The following is a 24,645-nucleotide window of genomic DNA, read 5'->3' on the forward strand; positions in this document are numbered from 1 at the left end:
CTTCATGTACAAAATTTAGTGTGTCTCCCTAATATTTAATATATTTTTAAAATAAAACAAGTAAAAAATGCTACAGTATATTTTGATATTGATCAAATCTACCTTTTAAAATTTCCCAATTTATTAGTTTGTTTAATAGTAAGGAAAAAATATCAAATAATATTTAGCCCTGCAAAAACCCTGTGATACTTACTAAACACGAGAATTGCATTCAGACCAAATGAACTTGGCCCCAAGTCTAAATCAAAGGCCCTAAGAACGCACTGTTCACTGCAGCCCTGTGCCTGACTTCTATTAACAGTCCAGTCTAGAATTCTTGTTTGTCAGCACCTCTGCTGAAAAGGCAGGTCCTATTTAAGAAACACGTATCCCGCACTCCGAGCGAATTAACAATAACAACAACAAAGCCACGTAGCCCACCTCCATCTCAGTTTTCCTTCCTGTGCCAAAAAGCAGCATCAAAGCATCCCTGCCTATGGAGCTGAAAGGAGAAAGCATCAGGGACAAAAGCAAAGTGGTGCCAGTTCTTATGTCCAGAGACCAACGCTCAGGAGCCGCCTGCTCAGATGGTGGCCTCTGCTAATGCAATCAAACAGCACAGCTGTGAGTAACTTGATTAATTTGGATAGAAAGCTCATTGAAAATGCACAGCGGATGCTATATGCCACGATTTCCTCATTATTATTTTTTTTATTTATTTTTGGCAAAAAAAATCATTCAAATATCTTTAGGATAGGAGCCTGCAGCATTTGCAGGTGGTGCTGCTACCAAGTGAGGATACTTTGCAATTGAATCTGACATCAAGATCGTATCCAGTACTCCTCATGTATACTATTTCTAAAATGGCCATCGTGCAACAACCAGCATATGCTGGCATTTTAGCTAAAAGCAACAGATGAGCAGCTGGTTCCCATTTTGAAATCTGATTTGGAAAATATACCAAACCAGCTGCACTCAGTTCCCTTATCCTGAAAATACTGCTCTTTAAAAATATTTTCCATATATAATTTACAACTTCTATACTTTTCTGGCAAAGAAAAGAAAACAAATCCTAACGCTGTGTAGTCTGGCTTAAGCTGGAAAATCACTTTTTTTATACAAATTTAGAATCATTAACAAATTTAATAGAGCACTTCTTTGTAACCGTTACGACATTCTTAAATCAGCTGGTATAAATGTGAAGGATCAATGATTTAACGAGCTTTTTTTCCAGTATAAATTCAGTAGAATCACTGCGGTCCCACAGCTGAAGAAATGTAGTATTCCAGAAGTCAAACACATGCTCAGATCATCATCAATTTTTCAGAAGAAAAGATTAATCAAAGCCTTTTTAATAAAAACCCGATACTGTTAAAAGATCTCTAAATGTCTGGATCATTATGCCCAGCCACAGAAATGGACTCCATAGGTTTTCAGATGACTCTAGGGCTGACAAATGCAAAACCTCTAGCAAGGCAGGCTTTCTATTCTGCATCTACTGAAAGAAGGTTAAAAAAAAAGAAAAAATCCATTAATTTTAATGGTGCAGGACCAAAGTATATGTAAAAAAGTGAACTTAAATATTATTGCTAAATTTGAAGATTCTCATAGTTCATTAAAGCCTGCGAGACACGAGATTACTGTGAGAGTTGTAGTATTTCAGAGACTTGTGCCACAAGAGTTTTCCATCCTTAGGTGTGCCACAAACCCAGATGACATCTAGGAAAAAGATAAGCTGGTTAAACATTTTCAAAGCTTGTACAGAACCTAAAATTAATACAATGTAAGTTTAATTATATGTGGCACTTAATGGCTTATTTAAAGAGTACTATTTTTTGCTGCATTTTTCTCAATATACTTTCAGATCTGCAGACTCTTCCGATATTAATAACTATTATTACAATATTTCAGTTTATCTGACAGACTCAAATAAGCTTGCTCCTATTCATATGTTTTGTAAAAGGAAAAATAACTCCTGTGCGTGTTTTCTAGATCAGAGCTCTACGCTGAGCAAGAGCAATAATTCCAAATATCTGTTCTATTAAGGTCTTTCAAAAAGGGGAAACAAAAAAATAAAAGAAGGAATTTACATTTAGCAGTAGGAATTAATCACAAAGCAATTAAAATAAAATGAATTTTATAGTATCATTTAACTAAATATTTGCAGAAATAATATCTTTTATGATTTTATGATTCTAGAAAGAAGGCTTACCCTTTTCTAGCAGTATTTAACTCCATTTTTATTAAAACCTGCATAGTTCATTTTCAGCAAACCCTGCCAGCAATCTCTTTCCAGTAGCCATTTAGGCTTGCTACAGACCAGCAAGTAGATGAATGATTAACTTTGATGGTAAAATCCACCAAATTCTGAAATAAAGTTAGCTAATTAAGTGATACTTCTCTTGCTGTTTCCAAAGTTTAATATTTGAAACAGATAACTTTCTGGTTTTGTACTAAGCTAAATCCCATTTTTAGAAGGAGAAATATCAAAGTAACGCTCTGCCGGAGATAAAATAGTAAAGAATTTCCTTCTGCAAGAGCCAATGCAGGGAGGGCAGTAGGAATTCTTCCCCCTAATTATTAGCAAGATACAAAAGAGTAAGGGATTAGGAGAAAAAGATCTTTGAATCACTGAAACCCCAGTCTATTTTTCAAAATATGTTCCTTTTTTCTCTCATATACGCCCCCAGTTATATAAAGATGACCTACCAGATAACTATTATCTGCTTCTGGGGACACAATCGGCATCCTTTGGAATTCCAGAAATCCAGTTATTCAAATAAACTCACTTATAAAATCATAAAGAACTTTTGTAATTTTGTAATTAAACAAACACATTAGCTAAACAGATTACATGTTTTATTCAGGCGCTGTTAGCACTGGCACCACCGTGGGCGTCAACGAAGTGTCAGTTAACTGCACTTACATATGGCAGTGGGTCTGAAGTGTCGTATTGCATTTTTCAGCCATTTCCAGGCTAATATTTTTTACAGTGGTGTATAAACACTGGTGATTGCTAATGCAGAAATAAGACGTGTATCTAGAATTTCCAAAAAGTATAAAAAATTCTACAGATACCAACTACTGTCTCCTTACCTCTAGGTTAAATAAAAAGACAATGAATCAGTAAAATAAATCAATTGCACTATCTTGCAATTAAAAGCAGCAGTCTTTAGCTCCTTTCAATTAAGCAAGCTCTCAGTATGCCTTATTGAGATGAAACTGGTATAGAGAGACTGCAGGATTAGGAGGACAGAGGCAGCTCTAAGCATTCAAAACAAGTCAAGTTCAAAATCTGCGTGCAATCTCTAATTTTACCAAAACTATATCCATATGGGAAGTTGCTCAGGGATAGCTGTATAGGTGGAAGGCTACCCCAAAGGATATTTAGGGTTCTCCTCTATTTGCTACAGTCTTCCTGTGCAACACTAGGAAGGTCACTCAGAGCCAGTGTTTGAAAGTCTTCAAGCACCTGGAGATACAGATAGACATTGGGGCTTGACATAGATGCTCAAACACAGGAACCTATTGCCATCCGAGACACTTCAGGGCATCCACAGCACCACACAGAGCTGGCCAATATGACTGAGGACGTGTGGGACAATTAAGGTACCTGGACCAGCAGCTGGAGGTCAGATAGGGTATGACACTGGACCTCTATATTTAGGCAACTGGATTGTGCCCAAGAGGACATCTAAATCCAATTTTGTCCCATAACGCTGTAATTCCCCTGTATAAAAGGGGGAAAATTTTACTCTGCAACAGCTTTAAGGACTATAAAGAGGCCAGACTGATGGAGAATGCAGCAATAGACACTGGATATGTTTATGATACTGAAAAGACATGGAAAAAGTCTCTTAGTAGGATACTCTCGACATAAGGTCCTCTGTATTATTTTCAAATGGATCACACTTACTGATACTGATAATGCATACAACTCCAGAATTCAGTTCTGACATGCCTTCTGATCCTAGTCCCAAATCACTGGCAGACAGTTCATATCACAAGGTTTGCACAGCTGAAAGACTAATATGGCCATAATCTCAGGATAAGGTTAAATACTTCCATTTTACAAGTCAGCATTTAAATCCACAGTTGAGCATCAAAAGAGAAGTATCCTGATTTTCAGAAGTGCCATATGTCCACACCACAGTAGGCTATATTGCTATGTAAGGACATACGGATTACTACTGCAGATTCTAGGATGGACAGGGAAGCCACTGAAGTTTCCATCGCAATTTCCTGGGAAGACTGTACAAAAACTTTTTGGGAGCCCTTGATCCTAGCGAGTGCTCTGTCTCACAGCAATCTCAAGGAGCATGGATAAATAAATTCTGGGAATACTGTGATTTGTCTAATCTGGGAGTACAGTTGTTTGTCTAATGTCACTATCCATTTTTAATACAATGATGACAATGCTTACAAGAAAAAACTTTTGATAAAGTATGAAAAGATCTAAAATAATTTACTTCAGTTCTAGCATATCCACTGAAGATGCATGGCAATGTATCTATTCTCTCATGCTAGATTTTGATAACAAACTACAGTGAAAAACAGTATAAAAATACAGTTACACAGCAACTGGCAAGTATCTGGCATACCAAACACTGAGCCATGATGGGTAAGGTAACAAATGCAGCTTAGTCTGAAATGAACATTTGATATAAGCACATATGCACTATACATTAGGATATGTAATCAGAGACAAGTGATACACAAACACCACAGTAGCTTCTGAAATCTAACAGCATACCATATGAAAAACATGGCATGTGAACACTATCATCTGTTTTCATGAGCCTCAGGACAGAAACAGGTGAGGGAAAGGCCTGTGCTGAGTTGGGGCTGCCCATGTCTTGGGGACAGAATAAGTTCCCCCCCCCCAGTGTTGCCTCCTGCAGCAGACTCTACCATCGGATGAAGTTCCTCAGGGACATGTCTTTGACACCCAAGGACATTGTCCCCTGACCCAAATCAGTATCGCTGGGATGCAAGATGTTAGCAACAGAGGTCCTTGTCTCCAGTTACAACTCCCTAACCCATGTCAAAAGGTTTAAAAAATAGTGGATAACATAGATATCAAAACATTCACAGTGTTACAATACTTGTTTTTCCCCTTTTGTATCATTTGAATCTTTTAGGGTCACTGATGCTGTCTGCCATTAATGTCAACAGCAGGTCATGATTATATTTGTTTCATCAGCACAGATGCAGGTTTACTCAGTGAATCAGCAAAGGAACTGAGACGGTATCACAGACTCTCTATTGGGAACAAACTAAGCAAGACAGTCTTGCTGGCAGAGCCTGTGCTGGCCGGTTACTTTTCCAGGTACAAGTGATAAGGGATCATTTTAAAATAACTAAGAACAATGTATATTTCTATTGTCTAAGCTCTAAACAAAACAAAACAAAACAAAAAGATAAAAGGTAATAGCCCAGGTTATATAAAAAATATATTTTCAAAGTTATGCCTGCTGATTTACAGTTTTCCAGCATTTCTGTTCAGAATCAGGGCCAAATGAACACAGACTCTAAAGATGCAGTTCATTCAAGTATTTAATCTGCCAGTCACCTCTAATACCTTCCCTCTACCACACTCATACACTTGTTCCAAATTCTCTGTCGGTTGTATGAATATTACAATTTTAGCTCATTCCAATCAAATGATTTAAGAGAGTGATGTGTTAATAACTGAAAATAAAAATTCTGGTTTATTGCTAAATCAGCCATTGGCAAAACAAGTTAGTAACATCCAGATGATGAATAGGTTATGTCAGTGATATTTACTAATGGCTTATTATTTGTAGGCAGTTGGGCACCAACAACGTTTATAATCCATAGCAGACATAAACCAAGGGAATTACTCTTATGATACATAGCACAAGTGCATTGCTCCAGACAACAACTGACGCTTGGGTGGTGGTGTTTTTTAGGTCCCACCAAACTCACAGGGAAGCTCTTAGATGCTCTGGATCTGGTCAAGTCCTGCACCTTCCTGAGCAGTGCATCAGTTGTGCTTAACTAAAACGCAGTGGCCCCACCAGTCCCTGGGTCTGCAGCAACGACTCCACTATATCCCGTATAACCTCTTAAATATTTTGTGTTCTATAGTTTGTAATTTATCTGATAAATGCTGTTTCCTTTAAAAGGAGAACTGACCTAGACCCTGACAATGTTTTGCGTTACACAAATTGCACTGCCTGAAAGATTTTTCTATCATGAATCACAACGGAGAAAAATATCTGCAGTCTCAGGAGTCTGGGCAGGATGGCAATACCCAAGTTTCCTTCTTACTCCTGTGATACTCTGTGACAGAAACAAGCAGATTTAACTCTAAAAGTGGTACTCAAGGAGGAGATCAGGAAATTCAGACTACCAACTGTTTGATCTATGTGTGCTGGTTTTGGCTGGGATAGAGGTAATTTTCTTCACAGTAGCTGTATGGGGCTGTGTTTTGGGTTTGTGCTGAAAACAGTGTTGACAACACAGGGATGTTTTCGTTACTGCTGAGCAGTGCTCACACAGAGCCAAGGCCTTTGCTGCTTCTCACACCACCCCACCAGTGAGGAGGCTGGGAGTCCACAAGGAGTTGGGAGGGGACACAGCCGGGACAGCTGACCCCAACTGACCAGAGGGATATCCCAGATCATATGATGTCATGCTCAGTATAGAACTGGGGAGGCTAGCCAGGAGGTGGGATTGCTGCTCAGAAACAGAATGGGCATCGGGTTGTTTTTTTTTCCTCTGCATGTGGTGAGCAATTACATTTGTGCATCACTTGGCTTTATTATTACTATTATTAATATTATAATAATAATATTTATTATCATCATCTTCTTCCTTTGTTATCCTATTAAACTGTCTTTATCTCATCCCATGAGGTTGGGTTTTTTTTCCATTCTACTCCCTGTGCTGCTGGGGAGAAGGGGTGCAGCTGCATGGTGCCCAGTTACCAGCTCAGGTTAAACCACGACACTACGTCATCTGCACAGGGTGGTCAACAAGCCATATGTTAAGAACTTCTTGTAAGTGGCACATATGCTTCAGAGGGTGCAGGGAAATGAGAGATCTAAGTCTTTCCTAGGTGGGAGATGACCATGGCTTTCGGTGGGTCCAGGCCCTCTCATGCAGGGCAGGATTGGTTTGGGCAGGGTAGGACACCTAGGTTAGTCCACTGCTGACTCTGGCCTCAGTCGTAACTGCTGCCTTCTGCCCTCCTGCAGCTGGGCTTTATTTTACCAGCAAATCTCAGGCTACCAAAGTCCCGCTGCTGTTGGCGTCCTGCATCCCCAGCCCGTGAGCTGTAGGAGAGGCACCCATGGGCATGGGCTGATCCACTGCCGCAGATCAGGAATCAGGTGGGAGCAGGTGCAGTTCAGGTGGGATACCCTGAGCAAAGCACAGTAGTGTCACTGTCTGGCAGGGGTAAAGGACCAGGGAGAGATGAAGCACTGAGGTACCCAATCCCACTAGCCAGACTGACAGTGAATGAAAGTTTTCCTGAGAGTTGAAATCTAGATAAAAATAATTCTTGACCTGTTACAGGAGAGAGACATATGTGGGATAAGAGGGACAGATATCTGACGTGAACTGCAGCAAAAAAATTGGTATTTTACTTTACTTTACTAGAGTTTCCAAAGGAAAAAAATAAATTAAGAAACTGCTGCTTCTGACGGCCTGGAAAAACACTATACTTCTGTAACAACAATATAAACCTTGTTAAAATATTACACTCACACAAATTTTTCAAATAAATCAACATTCACTCCATTTACAATACAGTTACACCAGCTAACTTCTGTTGAGAATCCTGCCCACCATTTGCTGGAGCTATAAAATAGGAAGGAAAGTAACTGAGATTACCCAGGCCTTTTCCATTTGAAAAATCCCTTCTTAAAATAGTTTGGAGAAGAAAAGCCTGAGAACAGTGTGTTCTTCACTTGGTGGGTTTTGAATGACTGCAGAAAGTCTGGGACATAACTGAGCATTATTAGAACATGGATACATGCAATTCTGAGCTCCAAAATCAGTTTTGGTACAAGAGGCATATTAAAAATACTAAAAATATTCCCTCACTCTATCTTGTCCCACAAAAACAAAACAATAACCTTCCCCCTCGGTACTGTGTTTGAGGATCTCATTACTTTTTGTTTTCTTTAAGGGATGAATGAGGTTATATTTCTTCAAGGCTCTTCTGCTGATCTTTGCTAAGAATTTCTCTAAGGTCTCACATTACAAACAATAATAGGACTCTACAAATAAACTTGATGTGATTAGGGTCTATCTATCCTGCTAAGATTTTGCTTCACTGACAGATTCACTTTTCCTTATTCCACTTACTGTGTCTGAAAAGTTTGTACAACATATATTTCTAACATTTCCAGCAATCAGATATAATTTCACTTGGCCTGCAGCACTGATTTTTCTTTTTCCTAGATATAACAAGTTTTCAAATGAATCACAAAATGAATATACAGAAGTATTCAAAGGTGTCAAAAGTGAACAGACACAAAATCCCCAAAAGATCATATGCCAGAGGCACAGCTGCCAGTGTAACTCCAGTCTACTCCTTCTGCTCTGCCCATTCTGGAAACTGAGTCAAGCAAAGTTCTAGGCAAAGCCTAATAAAATGAACAAGCACATAGTCCATATGCAAATAAGACTGGTCTAAAATGTAGATTTTCTATCTTTTCCATGCTAGATTTTACAACTGTAAGAGTATTCATTAGCACAGTTTTATTTTACTTTCGGTTTATTTAAAGGTAAAAAAACCTCCTCCAATACTTTCAACTGCAAATCTCCCTGAGCTTCTACTGCCAAAGTCTTGAAGCTTGGGCATTAGGCAGCACAGTACAGACTTATATCATCTGAGCAACTAACCAGATGATTTGGCAGCAGCAAATAGCATTACAAGAGATTCAGAAAGATCTTATAATTGCATCATAGAAGATTCAAATCACACATGAAATGAAAAACCTAGTCTGACTAGGCCTTCATTCCCATTTTGCCATAGGGTGAACCTTAAGAAACTGAAATGGCTACTGAGGCCTTTTCTGCCTCAAAGTAGGACAGCACATCCCACTTCTGCATCTTATCCAAAACATTCCCAGCAGTGTCCACTGCTGCTGCTGTGTTGACTCACCTAAACTCAAGAGGATGGAATATTTATATTTATTCATTACTGCTCTGGCAAGCTGTCAGCATTTTTCAAGAGTATGCAAAAGAAAGGAAATGATGAATCAGAACAGATAATATCACTGTGAGATATTAACCGCTGAGTGTGGTTTCAGATGACAAAGCACAGGCCCTTCCCTTGCCAAGGACATGGATGAAAGAGGACTCAGAGCTTCTGCACAGAATATTCATGTTTGGGAAATGATGAGTGCTTCTCCTGTGGCAAGAGAGATGGTCCTATTTTTAGGAGAGACTTGTTGTTATTGGCTATTTACACAATAGAGGCCAATAAACAATCTTAATCAAGCTGATCTCCATTGTGTTAAGCTATAAAAGTGACAGGCCAGAGATGGAACAGAAAAAAAAGCTATTGAGAAGGATGGTGTCCTGGTTTCAGCTGAGAGGGTTAATTTTCTTCATAGTAGCTAGTATGGGGCTATGTTTTGGATTTGTGCTGGAAGCACTGTTGATAATATAGAGATGTTTTTGTTATAGGGACCTATTGTTGAGCAGCGCTTACACAGATCCAAGGCCTTTTCTGCTTCTTGCAGCGCCCTGCTAGCAGGATGGCTGGGGTGCACAAGAAGTTGGGAGGGGACACAGCCGGGACAGTTGACCCCAACTGACTAAAGGGATATTCCATACTATATGACATCATGCTCAGTTTATAAGGAGCTTGGGGAAAGGGGGGGGGGGGGGGGGGGGTGGCAGCGTTCAAAGTGATGGTGTTTGTTTTCCCACGTCACTGTTAGACGTGATGGAGCCCTGCTTTCCTGGAGATGGCTGAACACCTGCCTGCCCATGGGAAGTGGTGAATGAATTCCTTGTTTTGCTTTGCTTGTGCGCACGGCTTTTGCTTTATCTATTAAACTGTCTTTATCTCAACCCATGAGTTTTCTCACTTTAACTTTTCCAATTCTCTCCCCCATCCTGATGCCGGGAAGCGAGTGAGTGGCTGCGTGGTGGTCAGCTGCCAGCTGGGGTAAAACCACGACAAATGGCTAGAAGGCACCCTACTAGAAGTAAGATATATATTTTTTCCTCAGTTAGCTGGGGCAACTTAATCAACCAAGCAACATCTGCCATCTGTTTTCCGGTTCCAGTTAACGAAAGCACAAACGAATTGTAAGGAAAAATGTGAAGGTAAATAAACTAGTGTCATGAGTCACACGTTTCTGCAGTTCTAAGTCCAGAGAGAAGCAGCAGCACAAAATTTCATGGTTGATTTTGGAGTTAGAGAAAGCAGGACACAAACCTCTGGAAATATAGATTATGGCAAAACAGAGGACAGGTTTAAACTGAGGTTTTAAAAGAAGGATGTAGAATTCAGATCTCGTGCTGCAGGAGGTCAGAGTGGGCTGGTTTTGCCCAAGACTATCAAGCAACCACTGCCCAGCCGTTGAATCTTAAGAACCGTACCACCAAATCAACCAGCAGGAAAAGGAAGGGGAGGGGTACAAAGCACCAAATAACAAAAAGAAAGACCGTTTGTCTACATTCTTCTTTCTCTGATGTATTGTTTATAATGATTTTCATACTGGGGATGAATTAATTAACCTGCTTCCCCTTACCTAATGGAACATACAGAAGTAGATGCCTTCTACCCAGTCTTCCTTCCTCCATCTCAGAGTCCCCTGGATTTGGCAACCAAAGGAGCAGCAAAGGTACACACAAGCATCCCATCTCAAAAAACATACTACAGCTAAGTTACTTTTCTATTTCCCCTACACAGACAGGCAAGGATGATTCCAAGCAGGGCACCCCACTAAGCACCATGGCCTGGAGAAGGATTCAGGGTCCCATAACAAACTTCCTAGAGGAGGCATCATCTGTTGAGAATTTAAATGTTTCAAGTGGTAAGAGTCACAAGTCACCATGGTTAATCACAACATCTGAAGATTTTCCTCAGGCAAACCATCACAGCTGCTTGAACTAGGATAAAAAATAAACCCTGTTTATTAAACTGAGTTTTCCCCTTCCACAACACTCTCCATCCAAAGCAATAATCCCTGTTTTAAAACCACAGTGGTTTTGAGTTTGAGGGCCCTTTTTAATAGGCAAACAACCTAAGGATCCTCCTGAATAGTTTTACCCTGTCAGTATAAAAGCAAAGTCCACCTGGGAGTCTAGGTGGGCAAAGAAGTCTGAGCTCTGGGGCTGGGCAGTTTCAGGAAGAACACAAGCCCATCAATGAAAATGAAATGAAGCTGAGATGTAACTGCAGGAAGGAACCGAGGGTAGGTTCAAAGAGCAATTGTAACTGTAGTCAAGGCAGGGTATGGGCTTCTGCCTAAGGACCCAACTTTCTCCTATCCTGCTGTCCATAGTGATCTTCACTAGGAAGCTAATGTTCATGGAATGGTGGAAGGAATAGGTAGTCATAGGCTTGGAAAATTCCCTCAAAGGGCCTAAGTCCCACTGAAGGACAAAGTCTCTAAACAGAAAGATTTTCACCAAGTCTGCCATAGGAGGGAGTTGTTGCAGCAGTATTTCTTCCTGCACACTTTCTGACAGCCACTTTAACTTGAACAATATGGGAATGTACAGGCATGATACAAGTCTTGGTCTTGCACCACTACAGTGCAGAAGAGGACACAGGGACCAATGTTCTTGTACTCACAATCTGTGCTTGAACATACTGTCAGAGCCATTGTGCGGTCCAACCACTTCCTTAATGATGCACAGCTATAAGCACCTCTTATGGTGACTTCTTGCCAGTATATTCTCTTGTCAAAAGAGCTGTTTGAATGAAGTTATTTACTAATTGAATTATATTCTAGTGTAATCTACTAAATGAAAACATCTATTAAAATATTTGTGTATTTTTATTTTGTGGATATATAACTCTTACAGTTGTTCTGAAAGCTAGATAAACCATACTTAACATAAAACACTTTTAAAGTAACACATGATGTCAAATGAAATCCTGCTACCATCTGTGAATAATGTAATCAGGCAAATGAGGAATAATGACTACATCATGGTAATTTAGGACAGAACATACTGAATTACAATTGTCAGCAGCTTGGTTTATAGCTCACAAACTTGAGAAAAGCACAGCATATAAAAAGAGTGGGGAAGGATTTAATTAAAATATGATTACAGAAGAGAACATAAATGACACATGATATTACTTTTCAAGGGTCCACCACTATTATTTGCATCTTGAAATGAAACTGAAAACTCACCACACATGCACAGTGAGATAATTTCAGTTATCTAGGGTTGCTTTTATACATCACAAATCCATGGGGTTTAGCTTATCACAGAATAATAATGCTGCCCAACTCTTTGGGGTTGCAGTAGGTGGGCAAGGAAATAACCCATGGGAATTACACCAAATTCTTTTCATTTTCTAAAAGTTTCCTATCTGTTCACAGACCAGAGGTGCAACTCAGTGTTGTCCTTCCCCAGTGCACAGGGCCTTCTATTGGGCATGGTCTGCAGCAGAAAGCAAGCTAGTGGGATGCTGTTCCTCCCTAGTCTGGCCTTTTTTAGCAGGGTTCAAGATGGAATTATCTTTATCAGATCTGTGAAAAGGAAGTCTCCTTCAAATTAAGTAAAAATTTTCCAGACCCTTTGAATCTACATTTTGCATCAGACAAGGAAAGTCAAGACCCTGCTATTAAAAAGGTGCTTTTTTCCTCTCCCTTCATTTCTCGTTCCATCTCCGTTCTACATATTTTCCCCTCAAGTGTTCCCATAATCCCTTCACTGTTGTACATGAATACCTCTTCTCTTGGCCATTGATATATTTCTCTTTGCATCATTGCAGGCAAGTAGGGAAGAAATAGGAACCAGAATAAAAAGACAGAATTATTTCCTCTGGTTACACAGGAAGCTTTGGTGGATCAACCCCAGCTACCAAAGTCTTGTTTAGCAATCCCTCCCCTCAGAGTTTCCTCTGCAAACAGAGATATTTAAGAACAACTTGTCATTTGGAAAAATTTAATTCTCTGTATGAAATGTTTTATGACCCATTTCTCCGTAGGGCAGAAACTTAACAAACATTTCTGAATTCCAGTTAGATTTACGTTCTTCAGTGATGAAGATCACTGTCCATTTTTTCTCATGTTATAAAACATTCCTTCCATCTAGAATACTCCTGTTCCCCTAAAGTACTGCATCAGCACAAAAGCAAGAAACACCTTGTAATATCCAGAGAAATCATAGCACCTGCCCTCAGAGAGGACAGCTGCTGGCACTAGTAATAAACAAATAAACAGATAAAAGTATACATGTGTAAATAAAAGTGTTCACTGGATTTATGTCAACAGAAATCCAGATACTTTCCATATGCTTCTGCCTTCCACATCTGGGAAAAATCACATTGTCCTAGTTCCATTCTGCCATGACAGCACACTGGATACTGTACCAGAATCTTTTAGTAAAGGATGGTTTAAGTTGTGGGTTTCTTTTTAAATCCTGACTCTTTCATAAATAATTTTGTTTTATAAAAAGAACTTTTGGAGGCAAGTAGCAGTGGAGGCTGAGAAGACAAAGTATTGTAGTTGATGAAACTATACCTTCATATGACACACCTTTTTTATAAAGCATTTTCTTTATTGCGCATCAAGACATTTACTGTATAAAGGTGACATTTCAACACGAAACCCTATAAATGATGCTGCATCAGCTTATAAAAATCTACATTTTCAAAATTTAACAATCAATCAAGATGATGTGCGTGTCTAGGAAATTGCCCTGGCAGCCAATGAAGAGCCTGTACAAAGTGCAGTGCCCTGTACGGCTGCCTACTCCTGCTTGTTTCCAGGCAGTGCTGCTAAAACTTGGCTCTCACTTCATTAGCATTTGGCTTCTCTGGAGAATTACAAAGGTGAAAATATCTAAAACAGGCATTTAACGTTGTTTTCCAACTTGCTGTCTTTTCTCTTGAAAATATTTTTCATCACCTTAAAAGCCTGTCTTTAGATTTGGTGTATTAAAAATACATGATAGCCTTGTGCTTTGTGGTGTTCATAGTTATGTATGTTTTGGACATAAAGACTTCATGGTACTGAAAACACGCCAACAGATTTCCCCAGAACTTCTTCCATTCTCTGAATTAATTAGCCAATGCTAAATAAGAAAGCCTCTTCTGGAGTACCATAGCAATAACTAACAATAAATATGACTAACCTGAAATGTAACAGTCCAAATATGCATCTAAGATTAGCAAAGCAAACACTGCCCCTGGTGAAACAGCCAACAGAAGGTTAAAAAAAATGAAAAGAGGAAAAACGTAAGAGAAACTTTCACAAGGAGATGATACTAGCATTTCACTAAAGCATACAATTACCTAGATCATCACAATGGCTGGAAAGGGAAAGTAATACACAATAAAGCAAATCATGACCTGCATCTTTAACAGTCAGAGCCACCACACCAGAATCAGCTGCCAGTGCTGAGTCTGCCAGTGGCATGCTAAATAGAAATTGGAATTTAGGAACATATGAAATTATTGAATGGACTTGATTTTAACTTAACTACATCACTTTTCCCTTAACCTTAGCAAATGAGTATCACAATCAATATAGATGTCACACTGCAGCCAAAACAATTCATAAGTAAACCACACAAAGTTTGAATTATGTTTGTAAGTGCTCCACTTAAACATGAAATAAATGACACCATTGTAGACCATGACAGATTTAGCTGAGAACACAGTGATCTTTCAGAAGGTCAAGCAAACACAGATTACTCAAAATTGCTCAAAATTACAGAGTTTTAAAGATGTTTAGTAAAAAGAGTATGCCAACCAGACCTTCAAACATTATTGAGATAATCTGCTTGATTCTGTTGAACTCCTTCAATATGAAGAACTGTGGTTCATTTATAGAAAGGGTGAGTTAGGGAATGCATTAAGTTAGAGATTCTCAAAACATGGTCCACAGAGCAATTTCTAATGCTGTGAACTGTCTATTAGGAAGGTGAAAATACATCAATTTTATCTGAAAGGGAATACTTGGAAGAGGCGCAAACACACTACAGGGTAGAGCCAAACCAGCAACTTCCATAGCAAGATTATGAACAAGGGAGTGTCAGCCAGCTGGGAGTGACGGGGAAGAGTACAGTAATACATGAAGGAATATGTGTTTCAGGCATGGAAATTAATCCTACCTGCTTGCCCAAGTTTCTTTTGCACAGGAACCAAGGCAGGAACAACAGACGTTGCACAGGCAAGGTCCCAACGGGGAGTCAAAACATAGATGGGACATAAGCGAAGACTGAGGAGCTGAGAAGTATTTCCAGGTCCCGCAGCTCAGCCCCAGCTTTGGGGTGCAGATGCAGAAAACACATTCTGCTAAGGGTCCTGGCACTTGGGCTATTTTAGGTATACGCATTGAATGCAGGGCTAGAACTCCAAATATTTTAACAAACAAGGAAAATATGAGCAAATGTGTTATTTGACATGTGAGAAGAACTATTTTATGCATCGTGGTCTAATAATAAATTTAACTACTTCCTGTATAGGAAAAAAGAAGCAAGAGAAAGAGCTGACTTGGTATAGGTCCATACCATGACATTTAAAACCAAGTACGATAGCTTCTTTCAGGCTGCTGACATCTCACGTATGAAATAACAGAGAAAATCACGTAGGCGTAGCTCTAGGCATAGAAAATTATTAGGCAAATACTTAACAATCCAAATCTTGAAAAAGAAGTTTGAAAAACTAGTTCACTCATCTAAAGATGAGTTTTACCACTCATGCAGTGAATTCATAAACCTGCAATATTAAAGATAAGTAGTTCAAGCAGTTATGAACATATAGAATAATACACTCAACCCAAAAGTTATCAGAAACCTAACAACACTGTCTTTCTTTCATAAGCTACTGACCTTTATTTCTCCCAAGATGAAGTTCACAGTGGAATACACCAATGAATAGCACAGATATATCACATACCTTGAAGTCACAGCTTCCATGAATTCATCAAGAAGATCATCGTAGGCTTGACCTCTGATTCTCTTGTGTCTCAATCCAATATACAAAGGATCTTTCAGCAATGCCTGTTATAAAAAAAAAATGTTTGAACTATTACATGGGCAAGTTACACTAGTACACTCTAAGTTAGTAAGAAGGGGATAACAATACGGTGTTTGAAGATTAACCCAAGCATATGAAGTACATATCCATTTATCCACCTCTATATAAAGACTGAAGAAACGCAACAAAGAGATTAAAGAAACTCCCTTTTGTATCAAGGAAAAGGGATACCTTAGTCTCAAAGGAAGTGTATTGTTTCCAAGTGAAAAAGTAAAAGTTTATTCTGGGAAGTCAGGTTTCAAAAGTGTCTTTTAAAGCTTTAGTTAATACTTTTCTCTTTTTCCTTTACATCTTGACAGTGCTCTGACATTTTAAAAAAGCCATTTTCTTTACTTTTATCACCATATTTCACAAATCTCTCCCAGAGTCCATCATCTCAACTGTGTTGATGAGTCGATATTCAGAAAATGTGCTTACAAATTACTAAATGTGTTCAAAGTGTTTTGCAATCACTTTTGACAATTCACTCCAGCTACAGCGATTCCCCACTCTCAACACTTTCACCGGCTCTCCCAGGAAGTCTCATATAAAGACACTCTTTGCTATTATTTTTCACAGGCCTCTGAAAATGAATAAGCTAATTTCTCCATTGAATCTAGCGTGCAATCCTCCCACACACGCCCGAACAGCTTGCAGAATCAGTCAGAAGCTTGACTAAACATTTTTCATCCAAAAGCAATTTGCAAAACCAACATGGCTGCAGAAACTCGTACACCAGCTTCAGTTAGGAAAGCATCATGAAGAAAAATACAGACCATTTCTCCTTCCAGGAGAGAACCTTCAATGTACAACACGCAGTAACAAGGCTGGAAAGCTCACTCAGCCTGCTTCGGGCTGGGAATTAGAAATCTCATTTCTGTATTTTAGAAAAGTGCCTAAATTCCCTTCACAGCTTTTCTATGTTGTAGAACTGAAAAATACTTTGGGTCACAAGCCCCACTTGGAGATTGATTTGAATCAGTACGAAACTTAAAACCTTTGGTGGTATTCTGCCTCCCCTGGGAGTATCCTGATGCAGACCTACAGATAGAGCTGTTTGTCTCTCCCTCATTTTCCTCTCCCATAAAAAATTAATAAATAATAAATAAAATTAAAGAGATCAGATTAGAATGTTTAAAAAATCAATACAAAAATTCGGCAGGATTAAAAGCTGACTTTTCTAAAATTGTTGCTAAATTCGTCACCATTTCAAAACAAGCTATTTCCAATACATTACTTACAGACTTTCAGAAGTTGGTAGTTCAACTGTTTGAATCAGAGAACACATAAAGCTCAAAATTAAAATTAGTTTGTAAATAAAAGTGAAGTCATTACATTGTATGCATTTTATTTGTTCCCTTCACCAATTCTATGTAGTATTCATGTTTAAGTAGCATATTCTTTGGCTGAAATAATTTTGCCTGTGTATTTACATTATTCTAGGTATTCTAGCAGCAACATCAAAATCGTAATTATCTATCTATTCCAGACACTGCAGGAAAAACTGGCAAGAGCTTGCTATCAGGTACCTTCCAAAAGGTAAGACAAGTTTGAAAACCCCATGGGAGTTGCCTCATGCTTCCCACCAGACTGAGCACACCAGGTTGGAAAGCAGAACCACCGAGTAGCAGGAGCCTCTATCAGGAGCATCATGGTGGGACTCAGAAACAGCAAACCCATTTCTACAATCCCACGACCGCAGCTTCCACACCAGCAGGCTTCTGCTACTCTGTGTCCTGTGCACGCATACCACATGCTCCACGGTCCAATTGAATGTAAGTAACATAGCCCCCTTCCAACTCCCGTAACTCTTCTTCCCAAATTGATTTGCTTTTTTAACACACTTCTGCAAGATTTTTATTAAAAAATCAGTCTGTGTTCTCATTTTGTAAAACAATGTCCAAAGCGAAAAAGATAGAGATATCTCTCTATATATCTTTGATCCCTTTATTTTTTAAATTCTGAAGGCATGTTTCCAAAATGCTTTGCAGCCAGACTGAATCATACCGATTCCTTCAGGAAGCCAGCTTATATTGGGCAGCAATTCTCTGTTCCAGAGAAACAGGCATTCACAGTTATGCTGTTTAACCAAGTGCAAAACAAGCCACGGGTCTGCCTTGAAACACAGGCTCTTCTACTCCTTTTGCCACTTTTGCATCTTCAATGTCTGCGAGCATTTAAATATATATATATTTATTTTTATATATATATAGCCAATGTTCAAACTCAGAACTTTGAAACAGCTCCATTTATAAGAGCACTATATGAATTTATTCACATATCTGTGATGGTGAAATTTCATGTGGAATATTTAAAACAATTAATACGATGTTTCTAGGGTATGTTTAAACTTCCACCCTGGGAAGTCTCACAAGCAGAGACAATTAATTCAGCGACACATCTCTGATGAAAAGCTAGGCCAGCTATATACCCAGAGTTCAAAATTCCTTTACAGCTCAGTGCATTCTGCTTCACGTTACAGTTCGACAAGAAATACTCCCAAAAAGTTCCTTTATAGTCCTGTTTGGAACAACGTATGAAGAAACCCAGGGCAGAGACAAAAGAATGAAACATTCAGCAAGTGAAAAGAACAGTGGTCACGTCGGAGCCCCGAGTGGCAAACCATTGTGGGACTGCTCCCTTTCCAAAGGGCACTGAAGAATGAATAAGCTGCTTAAGCACATTATCCCCTTATTCAGGTCAACACCATGCAAACCGGGTCTGCAGTGGTGGGGTTTTTTTTAGAGGGTTCACACATCTTGAGAGATTAACATTTGCTATCGACTATTTCATGGCTTTCAAAACAGATTACCAAAAAGAAAGTTCCGTCTTACAATCGAGTATGTCAAGCTGACATGATGATTAGGTACTTTTCCTCAATGACTTGGGTTTCTTTTGTTCCCCAGCTTGTTGTCAAAGCTTAAACTTTGTTTTGTTCCTTTGGAAATCGAATCTCCTTCAAAACATAACTCTGCTTTTTTTCAGGTTAATGGGTTCATTATGCATATTAAATGATACTGAAAAAGCTGATGCTGGTTTATTTTTAGATACACTCTAAGGCTAAAAAAAATTCTAAAACATTAAGGTTTAGCAATGTGGTACATTCGAGCTTTAATAGAAATAAGGTTTTACAAGAATAAAAGGCTTAATTGAGGTTCTGGTACTGGAAATGTCATGTAGATCTACTTAGAATTAGCTGTGTAAAATAACAAAGAGTTCTTTGAAGCACCACCTGAGCATATTAAAACTTTAATGACCTTTGAGGTTTTAAGAAAAAGGCAAGCCGTTTATACCATCTTACTTGTGCACACTTATAGTAGAGATCAGCAAATCATCAAAGTTCAAGCAAGGCTTGAGCTGCACACCTGGCTCTCGTTTAGCTACAAAAGCAAAACCAGCGAGAAACAGAAAATTGCACACTTATATATTTCATCAGTTGAGAACAAACATGCTGAAATGTCATCTGTTCTCAAACTTGGCACCAAGACATTTCTTTGGAACAGATACATATTTTAGCGAACAGCTTCACGGAAAATTGGAGGTGAAGAACTTCTAGACACCGAGCCTTTCTACTCACAAAGATGGCAGCAGAGAGCGTCTAGAACCTCTCAGTGCCACCTAGAAGTGTTTGGCGTATGGAAATGCTTCAAAGCAGCAGCTCCCCCCATGCCATTAAAATGTCAAAACCTTCCAGCAGTTCTACAATGGGAAATGATCTGTGTTAGAGCCACAGTTAGAAAATTAAAGGAGAACTACATTTGTATGGGACATGAGAAGCTTCAGGACAAAGACATGCCACATGCCAGAAATGAAACAGATTTCTGAGTATGATTGGTCTACCAGGGCACACAGTTACCAAGAAAACCAGGGGAATGCTGCTGCTTTTGCAAGTGTTGATATTTTCTTATATTAATACATGGTAAAATCTTTCTGAAACTTCTTCTTGACTTAGTTTTCATAGGTTGGGGAAGGGCTGGTGAGCACAGGAGAATTTCTGTTCTCTAGGAAAGTTGGAAATTTCAAACTTTTTTTTTGGCTCCATAAGATTGAAATTTCACTTGATGTGAAACTTTTTCCAATAAAAGAGTTAGCCAGTCAGAAACAACGTCAATGTTTTGGACTTAACTTCAGCTTCTATCAATACTAATTATCCAGTAATCAATCTGCATTCATTTAAATTTTTGGTTTGTAAGCACTAACATGCTGAATCACAACTTTCTGTCCTGCAAGAACTGCTTACAGCTGCAAAGTGTTTTCTATGATATGAGGAAGAATGTATAAGATTTCAATTTATATTAGACTAGGAAGTCTTTTTTTCTTTGAATAAGCTTATTTTGAAGTCTGAAATACAGGATGATGCTCTTAAAACCTGTAACAGATTCTGTGTTTCCAAATGCTAACTGAATTTCGGATGTGCTGAATGCTCCAAGTAACACTGACACTAATTGGGTTTGAGGCTGTAGAATACTTTGCAAAAAGAAGTTTCATAATCAGGGAGCTAAAGATTTTTTACAAAAAATTGTTTTCTTTGAACTACATTGGCCCCATGACATAGTTACTAAGAAGAGATCATGGCCCCTCCTATTTAAAGACCAGACCTTTGTCAACACATTTGCAAACTGCAAGGAGCCTCTTGCACAAGAAAAAAGGAGCCTCATCCTCTGTTTCTCCCCAAAAGGAGACCTCATCTTTGGAAGTCTCAGCTAACACTTTATCTGGACATCCTCAACAGACAGGTACTTGCATACAGAGCACCACCTCTCTTTGTACCTCAGATTCCTCCTGGGGATCCCCCACAGGACAGGATGTCACGAAAGATCCCAAAATAGGAGACCAAAAAATGGGTATCATGATGGGTTATTCAAGGTATAAATAAAGGAAGAAAAAAACCCCACACTGGACACGAGTTTAAAAAATTGAACCCAATTGTGATAGACTTGCCAAAGCCAAGTGGTTGTCAGTACTTGAGAGACAAAGATATCGTATATGCAGACAACAGTTGTACTATAATTAACATTTTCCCATCTGTAACCCTAAAAACATCACTGAAAACTGTCCATTGTCTGTCCAGACAGAATACTAGATCTGTGATAGTCAAGAATTTAAAATATAATACATTCATAATGTTCCTTTGAACAATCAATCTTAAATACAGTGCTTGAAGGGAACAATTTCTGTTGAAAAGATTAATAGCAAAGAATATTATGCATTTTTGAGACAGTTCAAAATGTATTTATTTATTAATACTCTGATGAAGCAATATCCTACTGTAACAGAAAAGAAGTTACAGTATTTCAAATTCTGTTTAAAATAATTTAAGATTGTGCTAAAAAACTTAGAGAATACCTTCTCTTCCATACGTGCGTAGTGATCCTATAGTTTTGAACAGCTACACTAGATGTTTTCAGTTATTTCTCCATAAAGACAGGCTTGAGTTATCCACTCCAACTTGTTCTTTTCTTTCATAAGGTTGTTTATCTGTCACTTTGACATTTATATCTTTTGCCTGCCTTCTGCTCAGGAAGCTCACTCATTTCTTAACCTGGAGAGGAATTACCAGTTGTAGCTTTGACTGCGCACTGAACCCCATTGCTTTTATCTCGTTATTTCCCACACATGCAGAAAGCTTTACCCAGCTGGAAAATTGTCAGCTCCAGCGAACTTCAATTTAACAACAAAATAAAAATCACTCTAATGGCTGGAAAGAATGTTTCATGAAGGAATCTTGTAACACGCTATGAAATTACCACAGCCTGTCCCCAAGCAAGAGACTGCACAAAGCCAGACTGTGCCAAGGACATTCTGTGGGCTGCCTCCGGCGCGTGTGTGTGGCACCGAATAAAGGCCCCAGTGTGCGAGGGCTGCGGGCAGACAGCGGGCTGCGTGCCGAGTGGGCACCATCCCTCCGTCCCTCTCCTACGGCACGCTCCGCCTGCCTCCCTGCTTCCCTTCTCATGGGTACCAGGAGGGATCTCCCAGGAAATCAAACTCATTCCCTTGCATGAGCACGCAAAGGCAAGGACCATTCAGCCCCTTAAAGGTAACACTTACAAACATATGTAAAATATACAAAATAGCACAAGCTATGGGAGCCATCCTTAGTGAGGGAGCACCAAGTAAAAAATCCAAAGAGAAGAAGTTGCTGCAGCAATAGGCAAAATGCACCTGATTTTTCAAGAGGCTGTTGTGCTGTCTGCTCTTCGAGCCGTGCAACACGTTGGTCTTTTTGTTCAAGAGTCAATCTGTGGAATCAAGTGATGGGTCAACAGCTCAAAGGCTCATGATGGTGCAGGGCCAGGTAGCAGTGTTGCCTTCTGGTTTGAGTCTGTTAGGTACATCTGAGTCACTCTCTTAGCCTACCTCCAAAATACTGGAAATTATAAAATACTTTTTAGAAATCAAAAGTTTATCTCATGATTTGTAGGTGTAATTCAAGATTTCCGAGCACTTGAAACTCAGAATACCGGTTACAGCCAGGTGCCCATCAATGATGCATATGCCTAAGGAGGTTCCTTTCTAGAGTGATTTTCCATTCCCAGCAACCTGGAATTCACAGGGAAACCTGAACTTCTCTTCTGGATTGGCTCTGAAAATTACAAGTAGTACACAGTATAGCTATGCTAACTGTACATTTTGCCATACTTTATATTGAATACTAAAAATTAAATTTTTTAAAAGGCAATAATACATCAGACATCAGATGGATTATATCTTTTTCAGAGCAATTAGGCTTTTGTTCCACCTGCTCACCTTTCCAGTACACAGGATAAGAGAGTCGCACAAAAATAATAAGCTTTTCCAGCAAGTTTCCTTTGCTATTAAAAACAATTTCTTGCAGTGAAATTAATTGGAGAATCTAGTAAAAATTGCTCTGCGCACCCTGTTCACTATGGCAATTTCAAATTAGGGAAGACCTGGGAGTACAGCTCAACAGTGAAGCATAGCCCAGACTACATCTTTGTTAGACAGGAGATAAAGTACAAAAATAATGGTCTTTCCCTGAAATTTAAATGCCATTAGAATTTTTTTCAGGTAAAACAGCTTCTGTTTACTCTTTTCAACCAGCTTAACTTCTAAAAACTATTAGAAGTAAATATTATAGAATTGCCATCACTGAATCTACAGCACAAGCCATGTGATGCTCATAAGGAGAAAACCAGACATTTTCCTCCAGACTGGATTAGATATTGTTTATGAAGGTACTGTAAATGAAGACAAAACCCCACTGTCTTCAAAGCTAGTGAGTTAGTTTGTCAATTCTTCATACTAGCAAAAGGAAAAACTAAGTTTTTCAATTGTAAACATACAATTGTGCCAACATCTTCTGTTAACTGAATGTTAGCTTCAAAACTAAAATTCATACAGTCCTTGTTTATAGCACTAGAGTTATTTTCCTAGTACCATGCTTGTGTACCACCACCACACAGATGCATCAGGTCTGTCTTTTAAATCTGCATTTAACTTCTACACCAAGTAGCAGCTATGCCAATCAGATCATTACTAAGGCACTTGATTGCTCGCAGGAAGTGGGAGGGGAAACAATTTCTAATCTTGGAATTTCCTTAATTTATACAAAAGAAAAGTATAGAATGATCCGTTTTCTGTATGACTTGTGCCAATCTGAAAATAATGGCATGCTTTGTACAAACAGGGCACCGTCCCTATGGGTGGAATACTGCTGCGTTCCGGGGATAAGCACTAAGTGGAGACAAGCTGCATATCTACAGTAACACACTTCAATCATTTCATTTGTTCTTTAGAGCCAAACTCTTGAAAAATGCTGACTTTACATCTCCCAACAGCCGGAAAGCTTTGTAGGGACAGCCAGCACAAAACGTCCCAGAAGTTTTTATTTTATCCTTATTTATTGTTTGAAGGACCCTAGATAAAGTTCAGCAGAGGTTTTCTAACTCTTCCTCCTCCTCCTCATCTGACTATATCCTGTCTTTTCTCCACAGATGGAAGTATGTGATTGCACATAAATAGTTACAGGGATTATTTCTGTACACTTTTGCTGGTTCTGCTACTAAGCTAACAAACTCTCTCAGTTCCTCAGCTTGACAATCACCTTTCAAAAGAGATTTATAAATTAAAGAAAAAAACAAAGCACTTCATCTCTCATGTAACAGGATAAAGTCAAGAGTGGCTGAGGGACATCCTGGGCTGAGGAAGCCCTTAGGAGGAGTCACCAGTCTGGAATTCACAACCAGCCATGAGAAAACTCCATTCTGGGTGATTTTAACAAGCCCTGAAAAGTGCAGTTTCCCACTAACAGAGCTCAGACAACAGCCTGCTCCTCTCCCTACGAATTTTTCTCTCTTCCTTAGACATAACACATTAGTCCCATTGAATACTGTTTTCTGCCTCTTCCTCAGGAGGTTACAAAAGATTTCCAACAAAAGAGCGTCACCACAATGTCTAGGGCGGTACTGCTGCACTAATGGAGGTTAGCATGCACCATATGA

The 24,645-nt window shown here is 39.1% G+C and overlaps 1 protein-coding gene across 1 annotated transcript in view; it reads right to left on the reverse strand.

The window, feature by feature from the left end:
• Positions 1-24,645, reverse strand: part of ME1 (malic enzyme 1) — a 194,522-nt gene that overhangs the window by 65,968 nt on the left and 103,909 nt on the right. Inside the window, exon 6 of the mRNA XM_075747600.1 lies at positions 16,061-16,164. Within this exon, the coding sequence (XP_075603715.1) occupies positions 16,061-16,164 (104 nt within the window). The remainder of the gene's footprint in view (positions 1-16,060; positions 16,165-24,645) is intronic.

The sequence above is a fragment of the Balearica regulorum genome, chromosome 3, assembly GCF_011004875.1.
Source record: "Balearica regulorum gibbericeps isolate bBalReg1 chromosome 3, bBalReg1.pri, whole genome shotgun sequence".
Classification (NCBI taxonomy): Eukaryota; Metazoa; Chordata; class Aves; order Gruiformes; family Gruidae; genus Balearica; species Balearica regulorum.